The following is a 13,231-nucleotide window of genomic DNA, read 5'->3' as shown; positions in this document are numbered from 1 at the left end:
AATGATTCTGAATAATTTTGAGGGAATTACCTTCGTTAAAAGCTGCTACATGTATCCACTGTATAATTTGGTGTCATCTTCAGGATTGTTGGCTGTAGTTGTAAACAAACGTACCATGCAGTTGGTTGGAAGTGAGCACTACTTTCAGAAACTGTTTAGAATCATAGTTTTCCTTAGTTTGATTTTGATCTTAGTTTTATTCCCAGGAGATTAGCTTTTGCAGCTTAAGCTCTGGACTGAGAGTCTGTCTTTTGTTAACTACATTTGCTTTAAGAATTTAATCCGTTTCTACACCCAAAAAATGTTGCCTTTTCTAACTCACAAGTATGATTTATAAAATGCACTTAAGAAACTTATTTCAGGTGGAATTATTGTAATGTAGTAATACTGTTAGTCAAACCTCCTTTCTGTTTTATACCTTATTTTATGTGTATCAGGGCTTAATTTTAGAAAGCATTCCCTTCAGTGAAAGCTGCATAAGCCTTGAGGTTTTAGATCCTATACTTTATAGACCAGGGAATACACAAAGACAAGATTTTTGAAGCTGATTGTAGTTTTAAGGGTTTGCCTTTTTAATTCAATTTTTTTGTTTCTTAAATGCCTGAATGTACTTCTTTTTTTTTAAAGCTTTGTTGATCATGGTTTTGAAATCTTAACAGTAAGTGCCAATATTTAAATAGACCTATAAATAGAATGACCTATAAACCCAATTCCCATAGTTTCTACGTTCTTTTGAAAACTTAAAAAAATCACAAGATCACTTGAATTGTGATCTAGTAGCTTATTTAAGGGGAACTTACATGTAATTTTGAAGTATATACACTTCTTTCTTATGGCCTTTTGTGTTTTACCTGCTTATACCTGTTGAAATTGTTTCTAGGCTTGTTTGCTTACTGTACAAAGCAACAGAAACTTTTTTTTTAGGCCTTAACTATTTTTGGAGACCTTTTTGTTGACAAATGCCATACTTTGGAGTTGGAACTGGAAATTCAGCAGTGAGGGCTTTGGGAGCAGGAGCGTGCCTTTTGCTGTTCCGCCCGTCTGTAGCCAGCTTTGACGAGCTGATAGGTCTTTGAGAAGCTCACTTCTTGTAGGTTCAGTATGGATGTCTGTTGCTATTTAGTAGATAAGCTCTTCTAAGGCAGGAGTGATTGTGCTGAATGATGAATGGACATAGGAGCGTATTCTAGTGAGAATGACATTTCAACTCAGTTGGGATAAAACGGGGAAATGGGCAAATATCAATAACTAAAGCAGTATTCATCTGTGTGCAAGAAAATGAACTCAAGCAGAGCAGGTGCAGAAAAGGTGTACTTGGGAGAGTCTAGGCTAGAATGGCATGCATGTTCTCCCCACAGGAGGGAAAAAAAAAAAGTGTGAGACCCTCATCCACATCAGTCACCCCTAATAAAGATCAAGAACAGAAAAGCACTATTTCAGTTAGTAGTAGCACTGTCATACATGAATATAAAATTGTTTATGAATACAAAAAAAAGCTGGAAGTTATAAGCATCTTCTTAATCAGCAGAAGAGCAAACTCTGAAACAACTTTCCACTATGAGAAATGTGACTAAAAAACTTCTGCTGTAAGATCAAGCAAAATCAGTTCTTACCCAGGGTTCTGTGATGAGTTCACCTGAGATAGCAGGGGGCTGTACTTGATCCAGAAAATATCTTCTACCCCAGGATTTATAGATCTCAGATTCCTGCTCTACTGATCATCCATGTGAGTGTCAAAGCTGGAAAACAACTTACACAAAGGACATGCAGTAGGTCTAAGATAAGGTGCTATCAACACCAAAATGCAGTTAGTTAGGAAATTCCAGAATGACTGTTGCTTGTGTTATCTGAGTTTTGCCCTCCTTCTGCATAGGCATTACAGTAATAATAATTGCTATGTGATAGTGTAATTACATGATCACATACAGCTGAATGCCGCCTTGCATAATTGGATTCTGTCATAGTCTGCGCCAGAGTTAGTGCATGATACTATTCTTATTTCAAAAAAACCCCAACAAACAAACAAACAAACAGAAAAACCTAACCAAACCCCACCTTTTCACTGTTGGCAATTGTAATCTTAATTTTCTGGACATTCTTCTTGAGGCACTGAGTCACAGGCTGCTGTAGTCATGGCTCTAACTGAAGTCAGTGGGTGTTGTACATTGAAATGGTAGTGTTCCATGAAACCTGAAAAATGAACTTTCAGAGGTCCTTAACCTGGCATCAAGAGCTCGCATATGCTTTTGACTTTAATTTCTCTGTCCTCCATTTGTAAAATGGAGATAGTATCACTTTCTTGATTCACAGACATAGATATGGAGACAAATTGATTACTACAGATGAAGTACCTAGCTGTTGTGGTAACAAAAGGTGAAGAAGAAACACATAATTCTTCTTCCACACAAGCATTTGAAATGTCCATGAAAAATGAGATCTTGTGACACACCAGAAAAGAGGACAAAATACGTATTGATAAGTGTGCGTTACATGAGAATCACTGTTCTGTGTACTGGGTAGGTAAAGGGTCCTGGGGGAGAGGGAAGCATCAGTTAATGTAGGTCAAGACTATGGCATATATCTGAGAGATAAAGGTTAAGGGTGAACAGGCAACTGCTGTCTAACATCTGTGTCTGACCTTTCAGCTATAATAATGTTTTTAAAATGTAGCTTTCATTTGTGTGATTACTGCTGGAAACATCATTGGTCTTTTTATTTTTGGTGTCTTCCCTCTTAGTAACTAAAACATCCATTAAAGAATATTTTAAAAGAAAGAATAGTGAATTAATTACTGAATATTTTAATAAACAATTTGTATAGCCTCATGTCAAGTAGTGTTTAAACAAGTTAAATAATGATTTTAAAGTTGCAGGCCAACTCATAATGCTTAGTTAGGAAGCTCCAAAGCAAAACTGCATGTTATTTTAATCCTTCCTCAGTATGCACTGTGATGTGATCTTTAATTACACAGTGACATGCCTTTTTTTTTTTTTTTTTCCCCACCAGAAACGTTCAGTAAAACCTGGTAAGAAATTGCCGCCTTCATTAAATTCTCAGTTTATTAATAATGCTTCAAATGAACTTCTCATCTTTGCCTGTAACTTACAGAGCTTTGCAATAGATTTGCACTGCCATTGGTGTTTTTAAATTTTTTAACCAAGTTAGCCATGCCCTAACTATCTTACATTTTTATTTAAACTTTAGCATGCAGCTGCATCACAGATCATGCCTTAGGTTTTTGTGTTCCTTTCTTGAATTATGATCTTGAAATACTACCTCAGTGCTCTGTTTTATCAGCCCTACCTGTGGTAGAGCGTTGCTCCTTTGGAAACAACAGAAAGAGCTCTATAACTTTTTGTTATTGCTTAATGTCTAAGTTGTAAATATTATCTAGTCTTAAACTGTGTTTTGGTTTTAGGAAGTTTTGGAGTGTTGGAGTGTCTGCATTAAATTGTAGTTATTGTCCATCACAACTCTTCAGGATGCTATTGGAACTGGCCCTGGAATATCTTCCAACATAAACAAAAAAATTTTTACTCTTGAGATGAAATACCTTTTTCTAACATATGTAAAGCGTTCCGTATTCTTCAGGCAATCTCTAAAAGATGAGCTACTTTGTCACTGATGAGTCAACAAAGAAGAAGGATGCTTTATACTTTAATTAAATGGAATATATAATAGGAACAGGAGACGACTAACTCTTAAAACAGCCCACAGAGAGCTCCCAATAATAAACATCCTACTTGAACTGAGATGATGATAGCTGAAAATGCATTAAGTAGAGAGAAACAAAAACAAATGAAGGTGAGAACTCAGTCAAGCAGGCTGAAGTGGAGTAAACACTTTGTCAGGAGGGTAGCCCATGTTAGTGCTAATGCGTTTTGCATTAGTATGATGCCTATAAAATAATGACTCCTGGCATCAGAGTTAATGACAAAAATCTACAACAGTTTTACCTTACATACACATGCAGGAACAATAGTACCATAAGAAAGATTCTTCTCTGTTAATGTATTTTAAAAAAAAGAAAAAATATTGCAGCATGTGAAAAAACTGGTAACAAATGGTGACAATTGTTACATAGATGTGTTATGGTTCTGAAGTTGAGTTTTGATCGATGATTGATGAAACAAAAAAGATCAGACAGTACCAGAAACACAGACCAAATCAAGTTGTTATTTTTAGAATGTTGTTCAGAGGACCAGATTAATCAGGCTAAACTTTTAATAAGAGGATTACATATATATGTGTGTCAATATTAGGAGGATTTGTAGCTTCATTAGCAACTTCAGAGGAAGTCATACCTTCATGTATGCTACTGACTAAAATGGAATACTTTCTGTGACTGGGTGAGGTTGGTAAAATAAATTTCAGCCCTGGAGGGTTATACAGAGGACAATGGTAAGTGTCTAAAATAATTTGCCACTAGTCTTGTCATCTTGTCCCAAGCCTGTATCATTGGCAGTCAGGACCCAGCCAGTACTTGCTGCAAGGTGAGGAAGAAGGGCCTATAGGCAATACTGTAAAGGTGAGAGGAGGGCTGTTGGCTGCTGAAACAGCAGAAATCTGCTCCTCAGTGGAGCTTCTGTGCATGGACTGTACAGCCAGAATCTCTAGCAGTGGTGTAATCTGGCCTTGAACCCATTTTCCCTGGCTGTCTTTCCTGTGTGTTACAGAGTTGGTACATGGGTGCTTGTGCCAGCCTCATGCCAGTTTTGCAAGGGCAACAGGCCAGTGAGAATGTGACTTGAGAAGCTGTCAGGGTGTGCCTGCATCATGGTCTCCTGCCTTTGGAACATTTTGAGTGTAGCTGGTGAGTTAGAAAAGCTTTGAAGCAATTGCAGGCAGCATGGAAATTAGGCCAGTAACAAGGTTAGAGGAATACAAAAAGGGCTTTAAACTGGCCCCGGAGCATTTGCAGATTTGCTGGTTGTTCCTTCTTTTTGCAGTAAGTAGAGTAAGGAAGAAGGAAATCAAAGGACTTGTCCAAGATGAGAGTAAATCATGTTGAAAACAAGGTTAAAAGCTTTTGTCTTCATCTCCAGGGTTATGTCTTTCTAAACTCTAAAAGGAGAGGGTTTGAGAACTCCTCTATGTAAAGAACTACAGCTGATGCCAACTGAGCCATATATAACAATGGACTGGCTGACTCGGAGTTTCAGTTGCATCTCACCAGACTTGAGTCTTTTCAGGGAGGTACAAACTTACTCTATTAATATACTCATGGCTGCTAGGCTTAGATTTTTCTGATCATAAGATTTTGGAGTGTCCAAAGGCATGTTTCTGTCAACATTTACAGTATATTATCACTTAGCGCTGGTGTAACCATTTCAGAAATTCTTGTTAAACAGCTCGAAACGATCTGCCTTTTATGTCCTTAATTGGAGGAATTTTTGAATTGTTTGCTTTTTGCACAGCTGAAGTAGGTTGAATTCTTGTTTAGCTGTGATGAAGATGCATATTGTAACCCTCTGTGAACTGTGGTTTTATGTCTGTATAAAAAGCAAAGGAAGTATTCCATCTTCCTTTCTTCCCATTTGAAATGCATTAGCCTTATTTTTGTCCTCCACCTGTTTCCTCTCTCCAACTCCCCAGGTTTTTCATTTTCATGTGTGGATACACACCAAGGTGCCCACCAAGTTCTTGGATGTATAGCTCAGTGGTTGGGCACTTCAGTTTGCGGATTTTGCAAAATTTTGAAGCCTTTAATTTTTATTTATTTGTTTATTTTAGGAATCAGCTTTTAATATTTGATACTTTGTATTCAAAATGAGGAGTGTGTATTCATACGGTTTGGGTGAGAAAGTGTATCACATTGGGGCAAGACAGACTAATTCCTCAGGGTTTTGGGCTTCAGCAGAAGAGTGCTCGGGCTCTTAATGTGATAAAAGAATGAACCTGAATAGCAGTGATGTCTATCTGTAATTTCTTACCTAAAGAGAGACATGAGATATTACTTCCTTTCTCACATGCAATTAGATCACTGCTGTTTTCCCTTGCAGGTACTCAGCACACAGGCATGCTTGATCTCTGTACTTAACAGTACTTCAGTCCTAAATATGGAATAAAAATTACCGTTACCTAAACCACCAGTCTTAATTGCTTACCACCAATCTTAAAATCTCCAGCAGCATCCTAGTTGTGTTGCTTTTAGTGCTTCCATTGTTTTCTTTTGCACTTGATACGATTGTTGTCCAGCTAGCTATTACTTGTATCTGATGGTGAGATATGTGGTGGGCTAGCTCTGTAATGTTTCCATCCAGCAGTTCCTTTCACTTTCTTGAACCTTTGCATGCTTTATTTCATCAAAACATTTTGAGTTCAGCTACTCTTTGTCCAGATGAGAGTTTTTTTCAGAGGTGATGCATGAAGCTGTTGCTGGTGGCCCTCGTGATGATTAGTTTCTGGTTAAGAATTCCATAGTAGTGGCTTGGGGACTGAAACGGAGGGAGAAAATAAACAGTATATATAACTTTGAGGAGAGGATATAGTATATGCTGCTCTTAAAAACTGCTAAAAACACTTGAAAGTTTTTGTAATAATTCTTTTCCATAGATGTCACAGGGAAGTTGCATGGTTGTGAATGGGAAAGCAGGGTAATTCATGAGGCTGCAAATGGGAGAATTGGTTTGGAGTCAGAGGCTTTAATACCTGCCTGGGGGTTTAGCTGGTGAGAAGCTCTAGCTTATTCCCATTAAATTTCAGAAGAACTTTTGGAATGCCATCAGGGCTTCACTCTTCTGTGCTTGCATATAGACCATTTCTACGGGTTTGTTGTTCTTGCATATAAATAAAACCAAAAGTCCTGGTCACGGACAGCCATTAATAATTGCTCAAAATAACTTCCTGCAGAAGGGTTCTAGTTAAGCAGTTATGCTTGGCCTACAGCAAATTTGATTAGCAATTTCAGTTAGAGAAAATATTTATTTCCTGTTTTTAAGACAGTAGTATTGCAGTGCTTTATAACCATATTATACTGTTGGTACAGCACATTTCATTAGCTGGGAAGGGAGTTGTGACATTATGCAAAATGCTGCTGATCTTGCACTATGGAGTAGTTGCGTCCAAGATACTGAAGTACTCTCACAAGTAATGGAATGAGTTTCAGGAATATGAAGTTTTTTTCCTAAATACGATGACTGAACAGCTCAAGATAAAGTACTCCCTGCAGTACTAACAGGGTAGATCTTGCAGAAAAAACTACCTTGCATGTAATGAAAAAGCAATTTTAAATGAATGTATTTGAATGTGTATTGAATGAGCTACTACTATTTGTGCATATCTTCTGTTGATGGTTTAGATACACAAATAGAAACTAAAAAGTTCTTATTATAGATTTCTATTTCATCATTACAGGTGAAACCATGAACAAAGGAACTGCTACAAAATTTTATTTTTGTCTGTTCCTGCTGCTTTCGGTACTTAGAACATAAGATTTTTATTCAGTCTGGGTTAGCCTTGGGTGAACTAAATGCAGGTCTACTTATGATTTAGAAACTAGCCAATCCTTTGCGTTTAAAAATCTTGCTGCTGGAAAGCATCCTAATAGCTATTCAAATTATTTATGCTTTAGGTTGACTTCACAGCTTAACCATGTTTTTTCTTTACTTCTACGGATTATCGTTTATAGTGATTATTTTGTTTGAGGTTGCCAGAGAGATCATAACATTGTCAGGATGCAGAAGATCCACATTTTTAACACTGTTCAGGTAAAGCCGACAGTATGAATGAGCACCCATATATACCTATGTCAGTAAGGGCAAACAAGCATTCCTGAAGCAACATCTGAAGAAACAAAAATAAGAATATGATTAGGACTTTACACCCTCTCTTCTGTAATTGTAGTATTTCAAGATACAGTGTTTATGTATCATTCTATCATAGGTTTCCATTTCTTACAGTTTGTTTTGTTTCAGCCTCTTGGGGCCAGTGACTATTTGGAAGTATCAAAGCATTTTGACACGGTCTTTGTTCGTGACATACCACTTCTTACAATGGCAAAAAGGACACAAGCTCGTCGTTTCATTACTCTTATTGATACCTTTTATGAGCATAAGGTGAGAACCAAGCCTTTCCTGTATGTATAGGAATAATACTGGGAGTCCTGAAACCTGACTGTTATAATTGGTTTGAAGTAAGGCTTTCTGTAGTAATGATTTGGGAAGCATAAGCAGAATGAACTAGGACTCTAAAGAAACATCATTCCAGCTTCACAAAAAAGGCCCCATTGCAATAAAAGCAAATAAGCAGGTATTTATTTTTTTAATTTCTGTGAGTATTAAGCATGACCATAAATGTAAGTCTGAGCTCATTTGCCTTTCTTCGATAGGGATGTTATTTCTTTCCTAACCCAGGAAAACCACAGAAGCCATGTCATCATTTTAATAATGAAAGATTGCCTTTCTTCAATAGGGATGTTATTTCTTTCCTAACCCAGGAAAACCACAGAAGCCATGTCATCATTTTAATAATGAAAGATTGTGCTGCCAACTGTGCTGGAGTAAATTTCAATTTTTTAAATTTTAATCTGTATGGGCAGTTGGTTGGGAATCAGTGCCTTCCTGAACAGGGTACTGAGGAGTTAATAATATAGTTACATTATTAAGTTTAAAGGAAACAGTCACTGTAGGCTTTACATTAGGTTGCAGAACTGCTAATGGAATAGTAATGATAAATGCAGCACTTCATGTGGATTTACAGAGGTTTCAATCATGGAAGCAAAATCAGCACTGCTAAAACAAAGAGCAGGTCATGTTTAAGATGATTTTTTTAAAAGTTATGCGAGAATGAAACCCTATCTTACGTGTGACTGTATACACACACATTTAAATATTTATGCAATCAAGAAATATCCATTGGGATTTTTTTTTTCAAGAATGTCCTGGCAAGATGATTGGAAAGGCCCTGATTCAGCAAGGTATTGAACTAACTAAGCGTATGAGTAGTCTCATTTAAGTCAACCAGATTCTTTGTGCTTTATGGTTTGGAAATGGACAGTTTCTAAGAGGATATGCTAATATTTATAAACTAATAATAGTGTGTTAGAAATGGGGGGAGGGGGTGTGTGATCTGCTCTATCTATCATGCTCTCATTAAGAATTGCAAGCAAACAGCCACTTGCTATTACTTCCTCCATAGGAAAAGCACGAGTGTTAAACTCCTGTCACAAGCAGTTGTTCAGAAAAGCTACCCCAGAGAGCGTATTTGTGGAGACCTGTCCATAATGCAAACATTTTGCCTGCATACTCTCAACAAGTGTCTCCTTCTGTAATAATATTTCAGTCTGTCTTCACTGCAGCCCACCAGAGATACTCTGTCTCACTGCACATTGTATCTCCTCCCAGCAGACATGAAAACAGCATCATTATTGTTATTAGCAAATAATGTGCACTTGAGTAGCATAGATGAAAGCAAGAGTGGCTCAACTCAGCATTCTGGGAAATTTGGAATTTAAACATTCTTTAGATGGAAATATGTGTGCAGTACACTTACCTACTCAGAGGAATCTAACTACAGAGGGAAAGCAAGCATTGTTTACTAATACTTTATAGCTGTTATTTTAGAAAGTAAACTTGATTGTGAACTCATTGCCCATATAGCAGATATTCTGAGTATTTAATAGCAGTTATGCTGTTCTCTGAGTAAAAGTTACATGAGTTGTTATTGAGAAAAAGATCCTGTAAGGTTAATATTCCAAATGACTAAGTCTGGTAAATCTGTAACAGCAGTGCTAATAAGAGAAAGGGAAAATACCTGGAAAAAACCCAAGGTCGTAATTTGAAGTTTGCTTTTCATAAAACATGTATTTTATCCCTTTTCTGTAAAGCCCAAGTGATGATATTGTTGCCTGTTTTCCTTCTCTCAGGTGCGTATTATTTGTTCTGCAGTGACTCCTCTCCAAAGCTTGTTCCTGGTAGAACATGACAATGGTGAGCTAGAGGACAACAGAGTGTTGATGGATGATTTGGACTTGAGCCAGGTACATGATATTAACATCGTCTCCCTTTTGTAACAAAATTGGTTTTGGTCTTATAATTACAGCAGCATTTTAGGAAGAGGAATCAAGTAAACATTTAACTAGTGATTTGCTGCTTTTTCTGCAGTGTATCTGTCGCTCTCATAATTGCATGTTATTTATTCATAGTCAAAGAAAATGTCACAATATATAGAACCATTTTGTGTAAGTTTTAGGGTCATTTTGAATGTTAATCATGATATCTGTTCAATCATGTATGAAAATACTGATTGAAGTTTAGCTCCTACATTTAAACTACAGAAATAAAAGATGGTCTGTTCTACCTCTTCCTCGGCCATATAGGACTGCCTCACAAATCCTCACAAACAGTACTATTTTGCATGTTGCTTATTCTGTTTTTCCTTTTCCCTATAACCTAGTTATTGTTAATGAATTTTTAAATTATTTGTCTAAATAAGTATACAGTTAGTCAACAGAAAAGTGAAAATAGATGGTTAACATGTCATCATGTTGTTTTAAATCCAAATTATTGATTTGCTATGTTCCTTCAGAGGATTACCTATCTGAAATAGTTGTTTTTCTTTAATTTTTGTGTGTTAATTTTATTTTTTTGATGCCATGCTGCTGTCTTGTATTGTCAAAGCCTGTAAAGCACTCAGCCTTAGGAGTTAGATAGGATGCACTTCAGTACAGCTATGTCTCTCACAGTTTTGTGGTACTGTTTTTGTGTATTAATGTAGGATTCTGCCAAAGGACTCTCCATGTTTACAGGAGAAGAGGAAATCTTTGCGTTTCAGCGTACTGTCTCACGGCTTACAGAAATGCAGACTGAACAGTACTGGAAAGATGGGGACAGAAGCAAAAAAACATTATAATTAAAAGTTGCATAAAATCACCAAGAAGTGAAACTACAGAATTGGAAAGCTTTTTAGCACAACTGAAATAATAATTGCACTTTATCATCTGGACCATGTTTTCTTTCATCAGTTGTTTTTTGTGCTTAAGACATGAGAACTCAGTTATTTTTCTGTACCACCAGCGTGTGGACATGTGAAATTTTGCCTTAATTTTATTTTCGGTAAAATAAAACTTTGATGTTCAGGAGGTTTATTGGGATTAGAATTTTTCTGGAGGATCGGTCTAGGGACGAAGTTAATGGGCCGTGCAGGGTTCACAGTAGATTTATAATGTCAGGTGAAGAGGGCACTTTGTGGTTCATGCACTGCTTCTGTCATGTACAATGCAATTTGCACAAAAGAGGAATCAAATGCTTTCTTTATGAAACTCCTGATATTGTATCGGTCCCTGCTAGAATCCTGGAACTCCTCTGTAGTGTATTCTGGGTTTGGGGTTTTTTTCCCTATTTTCAGTGTGTAGCCATCTGCTGACTTTCAGGCTCTATGAGTTTCTTATAATCAGACTGTTGCTCAGTCTGGTTCATTGAAAACTGATGGTTTGAACCAAGAGATAAGCCTGAGGAGGAGCTCGAAGGTACTTGAAACCGCCCAGGATTAAGATCTAAGTAGTCATGGATGGGAAAAGAAACTATGATAAGACAGGGTATACTGTAACATATAAATGCAAGTTAATACTCTTCCTAAATGTTGCGATTCTTGTAAGCCTGGATATGCTGCCTCTACACCAGTGACATATTTCTACCCTGAATTTTCTCAGGCTTCATCTATACCAAACCTTCCATTGCTGCTAACACACCTGCTCTGGTCTGGGGAGAGTAGTACACAGTACTACTGAGGCAATTCATCATGTTACAATAGGAATGTGTTTTATGGAAAAGATGGGATATTAATATTCAAAACACATCACCTATCCTCCTGTTTGTAGTTGGAAACTTTCTTTTAGTTTAAAATGCAATTGTGTCATTCTTGGTTTTAACCTAACTGAAACAAAATATGGCATTGCGTGTATTGGCTTATACTGTATTTTTATAAAAAGTAATTTTAAGAGCATATTTAGCAACCCTAAATAGGGAAAATTGTTATGCAGGTGGACTGAAAAAGATTGCCCTGATTCCTTAGGGAGGAAATATATAACATGCTGTCCCCAAATTTGAGGGGGTTTCTCGGATTTTGCAATGTGACCTTTTTCTTGTACTATATGTGTTATAAAAAATATTCTTCTCTGCCTTTGTTAAGCCTGATTAAATTGTTTCAATCATAACCCCCATGACAATTACAGAAAGCTTTTAAAAGGGACTTTTGGGGGGCAGGGAGGACTGGAGAGGTCATGTGCACTTGCATCTGTTATGGCAATACAGATGTTTTGGAGCCATGTGCTTAAGTCTGGTTTTCTGTTTTGATCACTTCTGTTTGTCCTGGAAGTTACTTTATACTGGCTATACCTGTTCTTCAAAGAATTTTTAAAGCCTATATTTATAGTTTACAACTTATGCAACTGTGTTGCTATTCCCACCAGGGTGACTACCATGGAGAATTTTAAGGCATATTTATGAAAAATCCAATCAGAATACATTGCCTATACTTAAGAATATCTGAATAATTGTATATTTTCAGATTTTTATTAGGTTTCTCAACAGAGGGACTATTGAGATTCATGAATGTGTGTCTGTATACACACACACATGTGTATACTTAATTTATACATATATATATAAAAATACAGATAAAACTAATATATATAATGTAAGTGTGTGTGGTTCTGTATTTATACATGGCAGTCTGTAGTCATCAGCCTGGGCCTGCACTGATAACTCTCCTGAAGCTTCAGATTTGACTTTTTTTTCTAGTAGCATTCAGATGCCTCCTGCCTTGTCTGAACCAGAATGTATTGTGGGGAAATGGGAGGTGGTGGTAGATACCATAAAGCGTCTTGCATCTGGATATTCATGTGCATTATTTTAAAAGACGTTTATATGTTTAGCCTGTATGTCCTCCTCCATCATGTGGTACAGGGGAAATGCATAATCTTGCAGAACACAGGTGAGATGTTTGGGAGCTGCGAGAGAGGAGGTTCTGGCAGGTTCTGCATTCCCACAGGGACTGTCTCAAGCCAGGGAAGTGAAGTGTTTCTCCATGGTCTGTGTGGGTGATGACAGACCTCATTTAACCAGGGGCTCCCTGGAGGCCCCTGGGCAGATGTGCTTGTGCTTCAGTTGGTGCAGCTTTGCTTACTGGTATTTGAAGCTTTTCTGCAATCTGAGCACCCATCCCAAACTCAGCTACCCCCGGTTTTTGGAAGCTCCTAAATGCAGTGGGACTCAGGTATCATTGAAAGCCT

The 13,231-nt window shown here is 37.2% G+C and overlaps 1 protein-coding gene across 1 annotated transcript in view; it reads left to right on the top strand.

The window, feature by feature from the left end:
- The window catches only part of AFG1L (AFG1 like ATPase), a 68,618-nt gene extending 56,067 nt beyond the window's left edge, over window positions 1–12,551 (top strand). Inside the window, exons 11-13 of the mRNA XM_059834764.1 lie at window positions 7,917–8,057; window positions 9,866–9,979; window positions 10,717–12,551. Of these exons, the coding sequence (XP_059690747.1) occupies window positions 7,917–8,057; window positions 9,866–9,979; window positions 10,717–10,851 (390 nt within the window). The 3' untranslated portion in view covers window positions 10,852–12,551. The remainder of the gene's footprint in view (window positions 1–7,916; window positions 8,058–9,865; window positions 9,980–10,716) is intronic.
- The last annotated feature ends 680 nt before the right edge of the window (window positions 12,552–13,231 follow it).

This window comes from Gavia stellata, chromosome 2 (assembly GCF_030936135.1).
Source record: "Gavia stellata isolate bGavSte3 chromosome 2, bGavSte3.hap2, whole genome shotgun sequence".
Lineage (NCBI taxonomy): Eukaryota > Metazoa > Chordata > Aves > Gaviiformes > Gaviidae > Gavia > Gavia stellata.
Note: the sequence above shows the minus strand (reverse complement) of the source record. Positions and strands in the feature narration are given on the sequence as shown.